This window comes from Heterocephalus glaber, unplaced genomic scaffold (assembly GCF_053883595.1).
Source record: "Heterocephalus glaber isolate CG9 unplaced genomic scaffold, H.glaber_assembly_v1.0 deba00000347, whole genome shotgun sequence".
Classification (NCBI taxonomy): Eukaryota; Metazoa; Chordata; class Mammalia; order Rodentia; family Bathyergidae; genus Heterocephalus; species Heterocephalus glaber.
In genome coordinates, this window is record NW_028258143.1 from 21,060,472 (window position 1) to 21,080,414 (window position 19,943).

At 44.0% G+C, this 19,943-nt stretch overlaps 2 protein-coding genes and 1 long non-coding RNA gene across 4 annotated transcripts in view; 2 read left to right on the forward strand and 1 right to left on the reverse strand.

Annotated features, from left to right (window-relative positions):
* Cfap221 (cilia and flagella associated protein 221) overlaps positions 1–4,587 on the forward strand; it is a 159,260-nt gene extending 154,673 nt beyond the window's left edge. For both annotated transcript variants that reach the window (XM_087198033.1, XM_087198036.1), the window contains one exon: positions 4,466–4,587. In XM_087198033.1, coding sequence (XP_087054159.1) covers positions 4,466–4,574 — 109 coding nt within the window. In that variant the 3' untranslated portion in view covers positions 4,575–4,587. The remainder of the gene's footprint in view (positions 1–4,465) is intronic.
* LOC110344019 (uncharacterized) lies at positions 4,559–6,252 on the reverse strand. Its single transcript, XR_002386287.1, has 3 exons — positions 6,147–6,252; positions 4,961–5,058; positions 4,559–4,666 (listed from the first exon to the last, which is right to left on the reverse strand). It is a non-coding gene; the product is annotated as an uncharacterized LOC110344019 (long non-coding RNA).
* Positions 6,253–16,723: 10,471 nt separating this feature from the next.
* Tmem177 (transmembrane protein 177) lies at positions 16,724–19,605 on the forward strand. The gene has a single exon (XM_021237498.2). The coding sequence runs from the start codon at positions 16,724–16,726 to the stop codon at positions 17,657–17,659; it is 936 nt and encodes a 311-aa protein (XP_021093157.1). The 3' UTR covers positions 17,660–19,605.
* The last annotated feature ends 338 nt before the right edge of the window (positions 19,606–19,943 follow it).

Consider the following 19,943-nt stretch of genomic DNA (forward strand, 5'->3'; position numbering starts at 1 on the left):
TATTACAAAGCTACAGTGATAAAAACAGCATAGTACTGCCATCAAAACAGACATGAGGATCAACAGAACAAGATAGAGATACAGAAATAACCCTAAGCACATTTCACCATTTGATCATTGACAAAGAGGACAAAAACATACACTGGATGAAAGATAGCCTCCTTAATAAATGGTGTTGGGAAAACTAGCTATTCTCATGCAGAAGAGTGTGGATAATCATCACCATGTGCTAAATTAAAATCAAAATGGATCAGAGGGAAAAGAATGGAGTGGTAAGTGACAACAACTCAGCCTCTCCAAAATTTGGAAAGCAGATACTGAAAAATAACAACTTCAAGAAGAAAAAAAGAAAAAAATAGATCCTGTGAACCAAGAAAATCTGACAGGGAAATTATAAGCTGTGAGAAACTGAACAGACAGAACACAATGCAGAGAAGGGAAGAGATAGGCTGCACTTTCTCCCAGGCTCCAGGCTTGCAGCTCCTGGGAAAGAGAAACCACACCCAAAGACAAAGTGAAGCTAGGGATCCCAAGAGACCCTAGGGGAAAAAAAAGTGGGCAACAGAATGGACCAGTGGTTGCTGTGGTCTACTGAGACAGCTCCCACACTGGAGTCCTTTGATAGGCAACAGCTGATGAGTGACTCTACTATAAGAGCCTGCCATATCCCTGCAGAGTAGTTGGTAGGATGCCATTCCAGGGAAGAGTTGATTGTTTGAACCTAGGACTCAGAGCAGCCACACGGCTTCATTTCAGGGCTCCCGGTGTTATATTCCCACACTGACTGGATAAGAGACAGCCTTAGGAGATATCCACAGTCAGGAAGCAGGGAAAAGAAACCTCCTCAGGAGTTTGAGCTTAAGGATGCAGGCCTCGCTCCTACAGCCAGAGTCCAGGCCCAGGCTGCGATTCTCTGGATTTGAAAGTCACAGCATTGGCACCCTCACCTTACTCCTCCTGCTGCCTGCTGGTACCTACATCCAGTGCAGATCTGGGGTTTAACTATCTTCTTTGTCTACCAGTGCAAACACGGATATGTTTTGACTTGGACACTGCCCCAAAATTGCAGATCCTGGAAAAAAAAAACAGGCATTCAAAATCAAGCAGAAATTTCTTTTTCTTTCATTTTTTGTTTGATTTTTGAGCATGTGTGTAGGTATGTGTATGTGTACGTGTGTGTAATTTTTTTTGGTACCAGGGATTGAACTAGGGACCTTGCGCTTACAAGACAGGTGCCGGAACCACTGAGCTAAATCCCCGGCCCTGTGTGTGCGTATTTTCTACTCTCCTTCACTAGTTTATTGGTGCTTGGAGAAATTGCTTTTATCTTTTTTTTCCTTGCTTCTTTTTTTCTAAATCTTAATTCTTTCTTTATTCCTTGTTTTTTTTCTTCTCCCTTTTAATTTTTCACCCTTCAATTTTTTCTCTATTTTTATTCTCCATATAATTTCTTTTTTCTCTTTTTTTATCTTGTTTCTCCTCAGTTTTCTCTTTTACTTTTATCTAATTCTGTAAACATCCTTATACAACCCATTAGGATCCTTTGCCCCACTTATACACAAGAGAATACTATCCTGCCACAAAGAAACATAAACTCAAGTTATTTGTAGGAAAACGGATGCATTTTGAGACCATAATGTTAAGTGAAGTAAATCAGACACTCCAGCTTCAATATTGCATCGTTTCTCCTATATGAAAAACACAATATATACACAAAGTACAAATTAAAAGATAATAGGAAGTAGGAAAATAGATCTTTCTCAAATGGGAAGGGGGTCAAGGGATGGAGGGCGCAGGGAGAGGGAAGGAAGGGAAGTGGATGAAAAAGAGTTTAAGATGTGTTATGAATGTATACGTGTCCCCAGGAGGAATGTAATCATTGTATCCTACAATGTGTACTGATAAAAAATAAAATTAGAAAAAATGGATCAGAGAGAAAAATGTTAAAACAGAAGAACTTAATCTTCTGGAAGACAAAATAGGTAAAACTCTTGAAGTCACAGGCATAGGCAGACTTTCTGAACAGAACCCCAGTTGCACAGGAAATAGTACCAAGAATCAGCAAATGCGGTCATATCAAATTCAAAAGCTTTCATACAGCAAAAGAAACAATGAACAGAGTAAAAATAAAATCTACAGAATGGGAAAAAATTTTGCCAGCTATTCCATGGACAGGAGATCGATACAGTATCTAGAATAAAGAACTCAAAAAAATTAGAGCCCCAAAATAAAAGACCCAATCAACAAATGGGCAAGTGAAATGAATAGATACTTCTCAGAAGAAGTACAAATGGGCAATAAATATAGGAAGAAATTCTCAACATTGCTGGCCACTGGAGAAATACAAATTAAAACGACACTGAGAAGGGCCGGGGGATTAGCACAGTGACACCACGCCTTCCTCACAAGCACAAGGTCCTGGGTTCAATCCCTGGTACTGAGGGGGGAAACAAACAAACAAACAAATGAAAAACACTGAGATTCCATCTTACTTGAGATAGAATAGCTATCTTCACAAAATCAAATAATAGCAGATGCTGGAGAGGCTGCAGGGGAAAGGGAACACTTCTACATTATCGGTGGGAATGTAAACTGGCACAATCACTATGGAAATCAATGTGGAGATGCCTCAGAAAATTAAACCTAGAAATTTCATTTGACCCATTGTTTATAGCATCACAATTCATAGCTAACCTTAGAAGAAGCAGCCTGTATGTCCATCAACAAATGAATGGATAAAGAAAATGTAGTATTTATACATAAAGGAGGACTACCTTGCCATAAAAAATGTGAACTTGAGTCATTTGTAGGAAAATGGATGCATCTTGAGATCATAATGTTAAGTGAAATAAATCAGACATGCAATTTTAAATATTGCATGGTTTCTCTTATATGGGAAACCCAAGTTATAAATAAAGATCAAAACAAAGTGTAGATAATACAAAGAAAGGAGATAGATCTTTCTTAAATGGGAAGGGGATCAAAAGATGGAGAAGGGAAGGGTCAGGAGGAAAAGGGGATAAAACATGTACATGTACAAACTCCACACAAGGAATGTAAACATTATGTACTGCAAACATGTGCTAATAAAAATAAATAAGCAAATGCCAACAGTATGGCTGATGTGGTGGGAGTGGGGCGTGGTGGATACCACACTGCCTGTCTGGCTGCACTCGTGTTGGAGTAGAGAATGGCGATTTGATAGCCAGGGAGGATACTGACGCAAGTTGTCCCAGTCCACTGGAGGGGTGAAAGGGAGCAGAAGGAGGCTAGCAGGAGGGACATGCTGGCCACTAGCCAAACCATCTTCCTCTTCCAGCCTGCACAGAAAAAATGAGTCAGGTGCTTCTCATCTGTCTTACTTCAGCCTCAATCAGAAACCAACAGCTCTGTCAGATACCACAGGCAACAAGAAGTTGGTCAAATGGAGCAGAACAAAAATAACATATAAATGGTATTTAATTTCCCCCATTAAAACTGCCATCTGGGGCTGGGGATGCAGCTCAGTGGTAGAGCCTTGCCTAGCCATGGGTTCTACCCCCAGTACCGAAAAGAAAGAAGGAAGGAAAGAGAAAGGGAAAGGAAAGGGAAGGAAAGGAAAGAAAAGAAACAAGAGAGGGAAGGAGGAAAGAAGGAGAGAGGGAAGAAAATGTCTCAGAATCATTTAATTTCACATTGGATTCTCCCATTTTCCAGGCAGATCATATAACTGATTTTACAATCTTTGCACTAAACATCTGTCCTTTCAATCAATACACCCATCATTTCCTCCCCAGTATATGAATGGTATAAACACCACAACAGTCTCTCAAATGCAGCTCTATCTGTACCTTCACCTTTGGCCCCAGCCCACCAGGAGGCAAGTTGACCCCTAAGAAGCCCAGGTACTTCGAATCTCTAAGCCCTTATCTTAACCCCCAATCATACCCCTTAATTGCCACCCTTGTTTTATGCCACATCCAGCTGAAGTGCTACCCAGAAATCTCTGGTCATGCGCAGTCAGTCTTTGCCCCACATCAGCCATTGCAAGATCAGGTGCACAGCCCACAATCTGTAGCATCATCAGAGTCAAAAATCATGTGTATCTACCTTACTCATAAAGGTGAAAACCTAGCTAATGCTGACTGAGCATTTAGAAAACATCATACCAGGATCTCTGTGAATAAATTCTCATTTCATCATCACAACTATTCCCAAGATAGAAATTAGCATGAGCCACAGGTGGGGATTGGACATTAAGGATTTTATGCTAGGAAGCTGATGCAGCCAAGACTGGAGGGCAGGTCTGAATCCCCTGCAAGCTGAGAATTGTCACCAGTTAGTAAACTCTTGCTAAATATAATTAAAACTTTCCTTATATAGAAAAAAACTCCAGCCTTCACTGGCAATGCTGGGTGTTTCATATTTTATGGAGTGCATCCTTTTGTTGTGTTTTTGTTTTTTTGTTTTTTGTTTTTTAATGCAGAGAAATGAAAGACCAAACACAACTACCAGAGAAAGCAGGAGAAAAAGTGCTTGAGGAGATGAAGACTCTGCAGAGCAAAGCTCTCAACACATACCTGATCATAGAATAAAAATCACCCAGAGGTCAGTTCCTCATTTACTTCCTGCAGGTCACTGGGGTCCTTTGTGTTTTACATTCCAACCATTTTTGGAATTAAAGTTTCTAGAGAAAAAAATTTAAATGTGGATATAAAAATATTTAAAATTACAATTTTTCTTTCTAAAACTAAAATGGTATTAGTATGATGGCAATGGTTGAAGCTTCTTGGTACAAGATTTAGTGCTGGAACAAAGCCTTTCTGAGCAAGATGTAAGCCACTGTGATAAGAGACAAAGAGCTAAGCACTGACAACTATTTCTGAGAGTCTTGGGAGGTGCGGTGCTGCTGGGGGCCAGAAATAGATGGATTGGGGAGGGCACTGCTCTCCCACCTCTGCACAGAACCAGTACCACTCACCTTGGCTTTGGCCACTCCCAGGATGAGCACTACTGGTGTAGACACTGGCTCCCCAAGTCGCTGTGCCAGCGGTGGACACTGGCAAAGAGGGACTGGACCTGGAGGAGACACAGAGATGATCAGAGCTTACAGACTGGTTTGGGAACCACTGGAAAACTTAAAGGCTGCACTCTCACAGCCCCTGGCAGGAGGTTATTGTGAAGAGGCGGGAATCTTGATGGATGTGTTTTGGTCAAAACAGGCCCTTTGATTGTGTTTGTTAACATTATTCCAGTCATATAGCACAGATTAGTAAGACTAATGATGTTGTAATAACCCATAATTATCCAAATATATTTGAGTGTATTCACTCCACTCATTTGTCCATGCATAAGTATATATACATATGAGGTATGATAAAAATATATGTAAATGTTTAAAGTAAAAATTTTTATTACAGTAACAAACACATTGCCATTAATCCCCCTCAAAATATTCCCCCTGGCTTTGAACACATTTATCTCATCATTCTTGCCACTTTCTGAAGCAGTTCTTGGAGTCCTCCTTCATGACTATCTTTACTAGGTGATCAAAAATATGGTAAATACCACAGCTGTGTGCCTTCCAGCAGAAAGGCAGGCTTGTAAAAACACATAGTGTATTCTCTGGCTCATCCCTGAAGGCAAAATGACCATGAAAGGTAAACATTTTGACTCTATTCAAGCCATTGAGGCAGCCACAGCAGCACAACTGAAGACACTCATGAAAGAAGACTTTCAGAACTACTTCAGAAAAGGGCAAGATTGATGGGTGTGTTTGAAGCAAAGGGGAGTACATATTTTGAGGAGGGTTAATGGCAATGTGTCTTTCCCTGTAGCAAATTTTTCACCATATTTTTTGACAGAAACTTATAAAGCTATCTCAGCTTCTGTATCTATAAACAAGAGCAAGATTTCTTTTATTTTTCTTCCTGCCTTCAAGGGCTATCCTGAGGCAGTGGCCCCTTGCAAAGGTTGTACTGACAGTGTTGGGAATCTGCCACCTGCTGGATGTGGATGCCTCAGTAGAGGCCTTTTCTGACAAGTTGTAACTTTAGCTCCATTCCAGCCATGAACTAAAATAACTCACAAATATGAGTTGTCATGAGTTCCTTTCTTCCTTTCTTTTCTTAGATCACCTAAGGTGGAAAAAAGCAAGGAAAACTTACCTGTATTTTCTTCTGCAATGGATCCCATAAGAAAAGTTCATGTAGTGAAACTCTTGGCCATCTGAAGTTTAGGGGTTCTCTATAGAATTATCCAGGTTCTCCAGGGATTATGTATATGATCAAGGCCTGGCTGAGTGAATAAGAATCTTGGGGTCAACTCTCTTTCTCTTGCATTCACTTTGATTATTACATCATTTTCTGAGGTCCAAGAAAAACATAACCAAAGATTCTCAGGATAATTTGCTGCCATTCCTTCATTTTAGAAATAATTACAATTGCTTTCTTTTTCAAGGACTTTTATTTTGTGAACTATTTTCTCAATAATCATGTCTTGGTCAGCTTTCCATTATTGGGGGGAAAAGTACCTTACACCTCCAACTTAAAGGAGAAAAGGTTTATTTGTCTTATGGTTTCAGAAGTTTCAGTCCATGGATGGCTGACTCCAATGCAGAAACATCATGCCAGAAGGGCATGGCAGAGAAAAAGTGCTCAACTCGTGACATCTGAGAATAAGAGAGCAGAAAGTCCCATGTCCCACCCAGACACGCCTGGAAGTATGCTTTACTAATCTCCTGGCATCTCTTAAACCAGTCAAGTTGACAATCAAAATTAACCATCACAGTTCCCCACAACATTCTGAGACACAGAGTAACTAGAGGCTGAATATTCCTTATCCAAAATGCTTGGGACCAGAAGTGTTTCAGATTCCACATTTGTCCTGATTTGGGAGTATTTTCATATAGATAATAAGATAACTTAGACATGGGACCAAGTTTAAACACAAAATCCATTTACATTTCATGTACATCTTACCTGCATAGTCTGAAGGTAATTTTATACAGTACTTTTTGTGCCTGTGTTTGACTCTGACCCATCACATAAGAATAGGTGTGAAATTTTCCATTTGTAGCACCTTGTCCATAGTGGATTTGGAACATTTCAGATTTCAGATTTTCAGATTAAGTATGCTCATTTATTAATTATAAATGTTATTATTGTGACAGGCATGGGGAAACTGATGCCCATATAAGTTTATTAACAAAATTAACAGAAGAGCCAGGTTTAGGCAGAACTCAGAATTCCTCATTCCCAGTCCACTCTTTTCTTTACAACATGATAATCAATCAATGAAGTGTTACAGTTTTAGATTTACTTTTTATTTAAACTCTTAGATTTGGAATTTCTAGGCATAAAAATATTATATTATAATGTTTACATTTTATTTCATTACTTGTTCTTTAAAATATGTAATATGGAAAAACTATAAATTAGCAAATGTCTTTCCTCTAAAAGTAATCAGCCTGACCTGAAGAAATCAGATGGCAACCCGGTGTGGCGGCACAAAGGGTAATCCCAGCACTCTGGGAGCAGGAAGCCGGAAGATTGTAAGTTTTTAAGCCCATCCTGAGTGATTTAGAAAGACCCTATCTCAAAAATAAATAAATAAATAAATAAATAAATAAATAAGGTCCAGGATGTAGGCAAGTGTGAAGGCCCTGGGTTCAATCCTCACTACCACCAATAAACAAACTAATAACAACAACAACAACAAAAACCCAAATAAACAAACAAACAAACAAAAAAAGGAAATCAGTTGGCAGGTTTGCCCCATCAGGGCTGCAGCCATATTTTACTAATATCCATTTACATTATGTACATTATGTTTGCTATAGGAAAAATAGGACTTGAACCTAACAGGTGAATTTAGAATCCAGAGCTTTGATGTGGAATGTACCCCATTCTGGTAAATAAGGGTACGGTCTCTATCAATTTAATACCTCTGCATAGTTTTCCTGCCTTTCATTAAACAAGTGGAAATAATAGCATTGATTTCCTGGGATTGTTGCGAGATTAAATGAGCTAATAATGATGGTAGCATGATGCACAGTAACTACACAATAACTATTAACTACTGCTGGGATTGCAGAGTTTATATGTTGAGGGAGGGGAGCTGATTCCTTACCACCCCATCTCTTTAGTCACCTTGCCACCTCCACCCACTCATCTCCCATTCTCCAGTAGCTAAGCTGCAGTCTGAGCATCAGATGATGGGGTGGGGTGAGAAGTGAAATCTTACTCTGAAGAGCACTAGAGCTCTCTGTCTAAGCCTTCAGGCATGGTGTCAGGCCAGTGCTCAGAGTGGGGATGGTTGGAGTATGAATCCCCTGGAGGCAGGGAAATGGGCTGATTGGCTCAGTTCTCTCTCAGGTCTTTTCCAAAGTCATGCAGTCTCAGTACTCTTTATGCAGAACTCACACCCTTCCCCTTGTGGTTCAACCACAGGGCACTTTCCCTGCTTTCTTTAGACAGCATCAAAGAGAGGGCTTTCATCATGAATGCAAAGAGATCCATCTCTCTGGAAGACATCTTGCAGGAGGCTCCCTCTCCAGGAGCACTAAGGAAAGGAGCAGCCACTTACCCCTAAGTACAGAGCCCATGCAGCCCTCCCGCTTCTCAGAACAGGGAATCCAATCAGAGCAGAACAAGCACGGTACCCAGAGGGTGCTGAGCAAATGATAGGCAGGGTCTGAGAGTCTAGTATAAAAGATAAGCTGTGCTGTTCTGATCCCCTCTCTCAGGAATCTGGAGTAGGGAAGAGAGAGAGACAGCAAGCTAACAGCAGGAACAGAAGCTGAATGGTGATGAAGTAGAAAAGATGAGTGGGACAGCCACAATAGGCTATGAGCAATCAAATTAGAAGGCAATAAGGAAGTGGATTTAGGGTGTTTGGAAAACACAGGGAAAAGGCAGATGCACCAAGAGGCAGCCCAGGGGAAAATACAAACATGGCCATCCTTGAGAAGCCCCATGCCCAGCCAGTCCAAGGAGTAGGGTTGGCCTTACAAATCATCCCTTCTTTTTCTGGACAAAGCTCAAGAGAATCTGTTCTTTACCTCCTACGTTAGTCAGCTCTCCCATTGCTGGGACACAGTACCCTACACCCACCACTTAAAGGAGGTGAAGTTTAATTTGACTTACAGTTTCAGAGGGTTCAGTGTTGTGCCCAGATTACGAAGTCCCAAAGACCACCAGGAGGCCGTTTCCGATGTAAGCACACGAGGGTCGTTTACGCAAGCTTAAGCAGGGACTCTCAATTGTCACCGACACAGCGGATCGAGATTGAGAGCCCCGAGTTCCAAATTAGCAGGGTTTTTATTGAGATTACAGCAAGCTTCGGTCATTAGCAGCCATATGATTGGTTAACATTTAGCAAGTATGAAGTGTAGAATTTTGATTGGCTAGGCTCATTGGGGGTTGAAGGGGATTACGTATAGGTTTTTACAAGAAAAATGGGGACAAAGGTTAGTGGTCTACTGTCACGTACTGATGGTCAGCAGACATCTTGACTCATGGTCATGACCACCTTGTGTGGATAGTCAGCACGTTAACAGATTGCCCTATAGATAGTGGGCCCGGGACACTTGTTTCTAGGGCAAACAGATGGCTGAGTAATGAGCTTAGGAATCTTGAGTTACAGATCATGTCTTTTGTCCCAGATTAAGCACATTTAATCATTAATTTGAAAGAACAAAGGAGACTGCTCCATTTTGGACAAAATGGAGTCATTCTGGTCTCACATTAGCAAAATGGAGTCACTTTTGGTCTCACATCAGTTCATGGTCAAGCTGGTTTCAAGGCAGAGCCATTATGGCAAAGGGGCATTGTGGGGCAGAGCTGCTTAGTTCTTGATGACCAGGAAGCACAGCTCTGGAAAAGGGTTCCAGTAAGAGATGTTCCATCCAAAGTCATACCCAGTGACTCACCTCTGGCTGGGTCCCACTTCCTAACACATTCAGCTATAAGCATCAATACTATCTACTCAAACAGTCCCCATGATCCAATCACCTACCTATAAGTCTCTTAATACAATCCTGTTTTGATTGTACCTGGAATTTAATTAATGGAAAGACAGCACAGAGATGTTGATGCCATTGCTATCACTAGGAATCACGTAGCCCTGGGAGGGGAAGTCTCTCTAGGATTGGCAAAGCCCTTCAGATGTTAAACATCATTAAATATCGGGAGAAATGATTAACATGCCTCCTCAACTCATTAATCTTCTCTTCCTGCTCCTTCAGCCATCTGCTCCCACAGTCATACCCTTGACCTTGTCATCACCAGGGTTAACACTGCCTCTGAAATGTTCAAGAATCCCATCCCCAGGGTAGCTTAGTGGCAAAATGCATGTGTAGCATGTTTGAGTCCCTGGATTCAATCCTCAACACCCCCCACCCCTTCCCCTGAAAATCCCATCCTCTAACCACCTCTTCCTATATTTCTACGTGGCTTACTCTGTTGACCCCATCCCAACAATCCTTATGTTCCAGTGAGCCAATGATCTTGCCACTTCTTCCTTCTGCAAAGTAGTAAGACACTGTGCAATATTTAATCACCACACCCCAGACCCTCACTACTTGCCTCCTTAGCTTAGAGTTTATGGTCTACATGATCACTTCTTTGCAAACTCTCAACAACCTTGCTTCCTTCTCTTCATTTTGTACTTGACTGCCAAATCCTTGCTCTGATTAAACTCAACTAACCATCTACTGATCCCTGTACCTGCACATAAAGAAAATCAGCCACACTACATTTTTGACCCAGATCTCAATGTGCTCAATCTGCACAACACACATTACATTTTCCCCATGGATCCTTTCTCTTTCCTCAAGTGAAATTTTTACATCTTTTTTCAAACCTTCTCCACCCCCTCCAACTATATTCTCCACAGACAAACTTGCTCCATATGTCACTGAGGGAAAAAAAGAAAAAGCAAACTAGTAAAACTGACTTCATCATCCCAGCAAGAGTCACCAGCTGGAGCCCATGGACCACAGCTTCCCTCTTGTTACAGAGATGAACTGTTCCTTTGCTTCTTGAAGTGGTCCCTCTTTCTGGCATCCTTAATTTCTCTCTCAGCTAATTATCATATAAATGCACCTTACAAAATGAAGCAAAACTTTTCTTAGACCCCAGGTGCACCTTGAGCTACCACCCCACTCCACTCCCTTCACAGATAAGAGCTGTCTGTATTCCTCACCTCCTGTTCTCTCTTCCAGGAGTCAGACATTCCTGCTCCTCTCTCCACTAACCAGCTCTTGTCTAGGTTACAATTGCAGTGAAATGCAATGACCTCTCTCACGACTTTGGCAACATAGCCCTTGTCCACCTCCCCCAGCTCACCACCACCTTCCCCCATGCCTCACTCTATTCTAGCAAACACACTATCCCGTTCCTGCCCTATGGCCTGGGAACTAGCCGCCTTCTCTGCTGGGGATGCTTTCCACCCCATCTCCATCTTGTTCTCCCCATCATGCAGGTCTCATCTCAAACATCCCTCATCAGAGAGGCCTTCCTTGACCACCTTAGCTAAAGAACCCCCCTAGCCTACTTTTTATAACCCTATCATCCAGCTTTAGTTCCTTATCAGCCTTATCCCTGCTGCAGATTATCTTATTTTCTTATGATTGTAGGTGCTAAATAAATGTGTTGGACTGAATAAGCAAACCAAAGTTTCACCCAACCACAAGTAGTGCGAAGAAAGAAGCGGGGAGAAGGCAGACCCAGGGAGCAGTCCCAAGTCAGGGCCAGGGGGCAGGGAGAGGACAGGGGCTTGAAGGTAGGAGCAGGCCCTTGTCCTGGACTACGGTGACCCACCCTGGGCCACGCCAGCCTCTCCCAGACCCCCAGAAAGACATTGCCAAAAAGAAGACTCCCAGGAGAGAAGAGACTCATTACCTGCTGTTCTCAGGTTCCATCAGACAGCAGCAGCAAAGTGCCACCCCCCATTCTTCCAGCAGCCTGTGCTGACAGAGCTAGATATTGGCCACATTCTGGCCAGCCTGCCTTCCCCTTTCCCCTCCCCTCCCCTTCTCTCCCCTCCCCTCCCTTCCCTTCCCTTTCTTCTTTCTGTTTTTAAGACAGGGTCTCCTTATGTTGCCCAGGATGACTTCAAACTCCAGGGCTCAACTGATCCTCCTGCCTCAGCCTCCTAAACAGTGTTATTTTCTGTTTTATAAATATCTTAGTGGTTATAAAGTAGTATCCTATTGTGATTTTCATTTGAATTTCCCTAGTGACTAATATTGGTGAGCATATTTTTATATGTTTTTTGCCTATTGTATATCTTCTTTGGAGAAAGTTCTACTTGAGTCATATTCCTATTTTTAATTTAATTATTTGTTGAGTTGTTATGAGTTCTACACATATTCTATGTATCCATATTCTACATATTCTGGGTACAATATCCTTATCATATGTATAATGTGCAATATTTTCTCCTGTTATGTGGATTTTCTTTCCACTTTTCATGACAGTGTTCTTTGATACACAAAAGTGTTTTGTTTTTGTTTTTGTTTTTGTTTTTGGTACGAGAGATCGAACTCAGGACCTTGCACTTGTGAGGAATACAAAAGTTTTTATGTACTATAGTTGACCAGCCTACTTCTAAAAGCACATTTTTAAACAGCAATTTGTTATGGAAATTGTGAAACACACAAAAGTAGAGCATGGTAAAATGAAGAATTAAACCTTTTATGCCCTTTCAACAATAACTAACATTTTGTCATTGTTATTTCATCTATGCCTCTGTTTCATTTTACCTGAATCAGACAAAACATTATGACATTATGTTGTTTCACCTATAAGTACTTCAATATGCATCTGTAATAAGGATTTTTTTGGCTTATATAAACCCCAAACTGCTATCCTACCTGACAAAATAAGCAGTAACTCTATAATATCATAGATTTTTTGCTATGGTCACAGCACCATTTACAAACAAATAACTGAGCGGGCAAAGGTGGGATCTCAGAAATGAACTGATTAATAATAATCACTATTAACTAGATTGCACAAACTGTGCTGGACCTTATACATATATGAATTCACTTTATCCCCAGCAACAATAGGAGGTAGGTGGTACTCTCATCCCTGTTTTATAGATGAGAACATTAGGCTCAGAGAGGTTCACTTGCCCAAAATCACATAGCCAGAAAAGGATGGACAGAGTCAGATTTAACCAAGGCAATTTGGCTCCAACATCTGAAGCTTTTTGTCTTTGCCAGATTTACATCTATTCCTGAAGCCCTTTGTGGTAAACAGGGTGCTTTTCAAGGCCAAGTTTGAAGGCATGATCCCAAATCAGATTTTCCTTTTCAGGGACACATGACTTGAAGTGCCTCTCCCCCGGGTTCTACAAAACAAAGGACCAGTCCATGTAGCTATTTTCCTAGGATGAGGAGTATAATTGGCCCCTTTGAGGCAGATATTTTCTTCACTTTAGAGAGAAGGAAACCAAAGACCAAGAAATGACATCGTTTACATTTAAGGTCTCCTTGCTTAGGCTGGCTGCAGCATGCCTAGGCATGATTGTCAGCTAAGTCCATAAGCTGCTAACCTTGACCTAAGCCTGTCTCCAAGACCCATATGCCTCCAGGTCTCTTAACATCCTCACCTTTCTGCCCAGGAGGTGAGCCTTGTTCCCCAGAAGCTGGAATGGAAGAGAAAGCCTGACACAGACGCCAGACCCAGTTGGGAGAATTAGCTACACGGATAAGACAGAATCTGTATGGAGGCAGAGGCAATAATGGGAAATACAGTACATAGGGATGGGGGGGGGGGTTGCCCCAAAGCATACTAGGTGGGGATAATTGACTTCAGGGATCCACAGATTCTTCACTGGGCCAAATAATATTACGCTGTGAGCCAGGCTGTCCTAGCCAGTCTGGCCTTCTAGGAGGAAAGCCGCCATCGACATGTAAAGGGATGAGGATGACTGTGTTCCAATAAAACTTTGTTTACAAAATCGGGTGGCAAACTGTTTGGCTCACAGGCAAGCTGGTCCCTGATCTACCTCACACTGCTGCTGGGACGAAATGGCTATGTGACGCTGCTCCGTAGACTGCACAGAGTAAAGCATTTGGGAGCAGCTGATGGGCAGCAGACGCAATAATAATAAATGTCGGCCCGTGAACGCTTCCAGACAGGAAAAGCCACCACAGACTTGGCAGTCAGATGGGAAATGGCCCCAGTGGGACTCGTGACACGCGGGACTGCCGTTCCTTCCAGGGTTAAACCGGATGACCTAAATTTCAGGCAGCGGTTTCCGAGGCCAGCAGAGCGCGCCAAGGTGCTCCCTTGGGGTGGAGCCTCCGGCGCAGGCCTGGGCAGCCGGCGTGATGCTGCCTGCGCAGCGTCGCGTCCGCCGAGTCGCGCGCGCTCCCGGCCTCCGCTCCTATCCCGGCTCTCCGAGTTCCCCGCCCCCTGGAGTCCCCGCCCTCGAGCCTGGGCCGGCAGCCTTTGCAGGAGTCCCGCCCCGTGCACGTGTCGCCGCGTCCCCGGTAGTCCCAGAGGAGGTGAGCTCGCCTAGGGGGAAGTCGTGCCCACCCTGTAACTTCCCCTCCTACCTCGTTACCCCGCTATAGCGTGTGCAGCCTTCGGAGAGTGGCCTTGGGGACCCAGGGTGGAAGCGTAGTGGGCCCCTTCTGACAGGGCCCTGCAGCCTTCTCGTCCAGCCGCTGGGAACTGTAGGGCAAAGCCTCCGAAAGCGACCCTAGTGAGCGCGCGCGCTGGAGGTGGGAGACGGGAGGCGTGGAGGCTGGGGACAACACAGCACTACCGGACGGGACACGACGATTTTGGCCAAGCCCCTAATTTCCTAGCCTGTTTCGTCTTTTGGAAGAAAGGCTCCCCAAGTGATGATCTTTGTAAATGTCTGTTGTTTTGCGGTGCTGGGGATCAAACCCAGGGCCTCGGCATGCTAGGCAAAGGCCCAACACCGTATTACACCCCTAGCCCAAGATCTTGATTAAAATAGGCCAGCGGTATGCAGCGACTCACTGATAATTAGACACTGCAGGAATACAGTAAGCTTTAGCCAAAGTTGAATAATTGTGATTAATAGTGACATATTTGATAGGGTTCCCGTGGTGTTTCAAAATAAACCAGTCAGAGGAGTGACTGAAATGAAACAGTATTGGCTATGAGTTCATGATTGGAGCTAATGTACTATTTAGTTTACTTTTGTATGTTTGTAATTTAGCATAAGTTTTCTGAAATGGAACGTTTGCTGTACATGCCTGACAGCCTGTATTCATCTACTCTGCCTGTTGGCTAGGGCTGCCATGACCAGTGCCACAGGCCGGGTGGCCTAACTGGCAGAAGTTGTATTTTCTCAAGGTACTGGAGGCTAGAGGTCCAAGACCAGGGTGGGTAGGCAGGTTTGGTTTCTTTTCTAGCTTGGGATTTTGGTCAGTTTACTTAACCTGTCCTTGCACTAATTTTCACAGCCTTAAAATAGGGACAATCATAGTAGAGGTCTTGGGGGTTGTGAAGACTTTATTGTTAGATAGTATAGTCAGCCATCTGTATGCCTGGGTTCCACAGCTGGAGATTCAACAAAGTGCAGATTAAAAATACTTGGAAAAAACTTTTTTCATCTCTACTGGACATGTACCAGCTTTTCCTTGTCATTATTCCCTAATCAAGGCCACATCAAAACTATATAATTAGATTTTACATTGTATGAGGTACTGTAAGTAATCTAGAGATCATTAAAAATATGTGGGCAGATGAACATATGTTGTGTACAAATACTAAGCCATTTTATGTAAGAGACTTCAGCACCACAGTTTTTGGTATCAGCAGAGGTCCAGGGACCAATCCCCTGTAGATATGAGATGATTTATGTATGTGTTGTGTGTGTGCATATACTCACATATTCACATAAATATTTCTATGTTTTTTAGTGTTGCAGGCACTTTTTTTGCCCTAATATAGTTGGCCCTCCATATTTGTGGATTCTCATCTATGGAGTCAACCAAGGATTGAAAATATTAGAAAGAAAAATTGTGTCTGTACTGAACACCCAGGCTTTTTTTCCCCCTTGTCTTTACTTCCTAAACAAATAGTCACACAACTATTTATAACATTCACTTTGTATTAGATATTAAAAATGATCTAGAGATGATTTAAAGTATATGAGAGAATATGCACAGATTATATGCAAACACTACACCATTTTATAGAAAACCCCTGAGCATCCTTGGATTTTGATATCTGTGGGGGGCCCTCGAACCAAACCCTCACAAATACTGTTAGACAACTGTATATGCAAAGCTCTCAGAACTGTGTCTAGCATATAGTAAGTACTGCGTAAATTGAACATGTGATTCATTTATAAATTAGTATCACAGGGCTTCAGTACAGGATGGATGGGGAGGTGTGGTGAGGCAGTTGGGTACTTAGTGCTGTGCCTCGCCGTGGGAATAAAAATAGTAATTATAGCCATTGCCATAAGGGATGTCTCTACTGTTCCAAACACTGACTGTTTTATGTACATTCATGTACTCATGGCAGCCTCTCTTGTTGATCCATTGTTACATGCTTGCTTGGCATGTGGAGAAACAGTGCTTTAAACTCAGGAGATCTGGCTCTGATGCCCATGCTCTTAACCACAGTGCAGTATTGCTTCAGTTAAGAAGGATATGGCCCTTGGATGTTTAGTCTGCAGGCAGTCCTGGGAACCATCAGCTGACTTCTCTCTTTCTTGGCCAGGTTGTCAGCAGTAAGCAGCACTCATGGCTGGTCCCCTGTGGTGGGCCACAGCCTTTGTCCAGAGACACAGGACAGCCCTCTTAGTGGGCTCCTGCACAAGCCTGTTTGGAGCTCAAATCTCCTACCACCTCTTCGCGGATCCTGTTGCCCAGTGGCTTTACCAGTACTGGCCTCAGGGCCAGCCAGCCCCACTTGCCCCACAGCTGCAGAGCCTCTTCCAAGATGTGCTACAGGACATGGGCATCCCCTCAGGCCACTGCTACAAACCTTTCACCGCCTTCACCTTCCATCCTGTGAGTGCTGGCTTCCCAAGACTCCCTTCTGGTGCTGTAGTGGGCATCCCTGCCAACTTCCTGGGTGGCCCAACGACCAACACTAACCATCCTGTGATCATACATGGGCAGAGTATCAACTGGCAGAGCCCAGCAGGCACTCGGCTAAAAGAGGCCCTGACACTGACCCCTGATGCCCAGAAGTTCGCCTTGGCCAGAGAGGTGATGTACCTAGAGAGCAGCGCCTCTGCCCTGCAGGCCCTGCCAGCCCCAGCTTGCCTGGCAGGAACCTGGGCACTGACTGTGAGTGCCAAGCATGCACTGGGGCTCTATGGAGGCCCCATGAACTTACGAGCTGCCTTTAACTTGGCGGCAGCAGTGGCAGGCTTCGTGGCCTATGCATTCTCCACAGACTCTCTCACTCATGCCTTGGAAGGCTGGCTCGACCGCCGCACGGCCTCACTCTCTGCAGCCTATGGGCGGGGTGGAGTGGAGTTCTACGAGAAAGTTCTGACAGGCAACATGGCCCTGCGCAGCCTCTTGGGCAGCCGTGGAGAGAAGCTGTATACACCCAGTGGGAATGTTGTCCCCAGACACTGGTTCCGCATCAAACATTTACCCTACACAACCCGCCGTGACTCTGTACTGCAAGTGTGGAGCATGACTCTCAACCCAGGTCGCTCCTGAGGGCCTCATCATCATGACAGTCCCAGCTCATGCAGGCATTATCCCACCACCGACATTGGGATAATCCCTTAGTCCTGCATCCACAACCCAAAGTCAGAATGATCACAGGCTTTGGGATTCAGTAGCCTAGATTCTGCCTTCACCCGCCACTTATGACCTCAGTGACCTTCGCAAGTCCCTTTATGAATCTGGGCTTTGCTTTCCTCAATTGTGAAATGAGGAGGATGCAAACTACCTCACAAGATAGTAGGGTTATGTGAAGTCATGAACATGAGGGCCTGGTAGAAAGCACTGTAAATAAACAGGAGTCACTGCATCTTGGTCTTTGAATTCCAGCAGGCTGTGGGAGTCAGGCCAGGCATCACCACCAGAGGTGTGTGTGGTACCTCAGCCCTTCCCTACAACAGAGAACCATCACCCCCATGTGCCTGATGGTCAAATTCCACTTTTCTTCTTTGTGGTAGAAGTTTAAAGAGACCAAAACATGAAGTTAGTGAGGCCATAGGCTGCCTAAGGACTGTGACCAGTAGGGTCCTATGGTGCAGATGCGATATCCAGAGAGGAAGAACAAGCAGGTAATAGGGCACAAGGAGAGAAAGCATTCCCCAGACCTAGCAAGAGCTGGGCCTGAAAGCAAAGAAAGAAACAGGCCATTGCTGAATAGGCTCTGCTGAGATGTCCCCCAGCATTCTCTCCTAAGCGCAAAGCACAATCAGGACTTGGAGAAGGGAGGAATTAGGTGGGGGAAACTGCTCAGAGAAGACACTGCAGAGAGCAGAGGGAGGTGGTGGCAGTAGACCTGGCCTGGTGTCACTCAGAACCCAGGGAGAGCTGTTTCTTTGTCCTACTTGCTTTCATTGATCCCCCTGCTGGTGAGCAAAACAAATGCCCCAGGCTACAGGAGACCCCAGCAGGTTATAAAGTGAGGACAGCTGTGACCGCCAGGCCTAGCTTGCCATTCATGTCATGTTTTCATTGCAAATTATGTTTTCCCTGGAAGAGTTGAAGAAATGAGGCCTGGCGCCAGTGTAACTTGGTACAAGGATTAGGCTCCACCCAGGGAAGGGCATTCAGTGGTGGCAGATAGTTCCCAGCGGGAGTTGATGAGAGGTGAGTTGGTTAGGTGAGGCTGAAGGATGGGCTGGGCATGGCACATCTGCTGGATCTTTCTCACTGCTGGAGCCCAGTGCACTGTACCAGCTTGCAGATCCCTCCACCAAAAACCTGGGCAGGCTCAGTTCCTGAAGTCTGGACACACAGATCTCTAGTACTTAGGACACCATAGGGTACGGGGTTGATAAGCTCAGAGATGAATGGATGAGGTTGTGCCTGGTGAACTGAGTTTCTACCCTGGCAAATATTGCTTCACAACGCTCCCTGGAATGTCACTCAGCTGCTCCCGTATATTATGAACAATAAGGCCATGTAGGCCACCTAACTCTTGGCATGAAAAGTGCAGGTTGGAGTCTGGACATGATGGGCTCCACCTCACCACTCTCCACTCCCACCCATCTGCTCAGTCTTGGCAGAAGCCGAGATGGTGCATCAGGCATTCCTACTGAGCTGCCCAAAATGTTAAGTACTCTGGTTTGAATGTGCTTTGTCCCACAAAGGTTCTTGTCTTGAAAACTTGGTCCCCAATGTAGCAGGGTTAAGAGGTAGTGGAACCATTAAGAGGTGGTGCCCAATGGAAGGTAATTAGATTATTGCCATGGGAAAAGATTAATACTGGTCTCAAAGTGAGCTCTGGAGAGAGCAGGTTCTTTGAAAAGAGCAAGATTGGTCTCACTGGCTTCCTGTCCCATCATGCAATCTCTCTTTCCTGTATGCACTCATGATTGTGATGTCATCCACATGAGGTCCTCTCCAGAGGTGAACAGAAGCTGATGTCATGTGCTCAGACCTCCAGAATTATGAGCTAAATAAAATTACTACTTTACAAATTACTCAGTCTTAGATATTTTGTGATAGCAATGGAAAATAGATTAATACAAAAAGGTAACCCCAGTATGTGGGAGAGCAAGCCTGTGAAATAGCTTCTTACTTGTCTCCCTCTTCTCTGAGTCACAGTCTTTGTCTCCATTATGGGCTCTTCCTAGTCCCCAAACATAGCTTACATACCCTCTGCCCCCAAAACCTTGACTCCTAGAGTCTTCACCTGTGTTTGTGTGTGTGTTGCCTCTTTTCCCTACAGTCACACACACACGTGCATCTAGCCACAGCCAGCATACAGGAAACAGAGACCCAGAATCATGGCACAGGCATTAACTCTGCCCATTCCCAA

Coding starts and splice junctions, on each gene's coding strand:
- Tmem177 (XM_021237498.2), top strand. CDS start 16,724: ATGGCTGGTCCCCTGTGGTGGGCCACAGCCTTTGTCCAGAGACACAGG.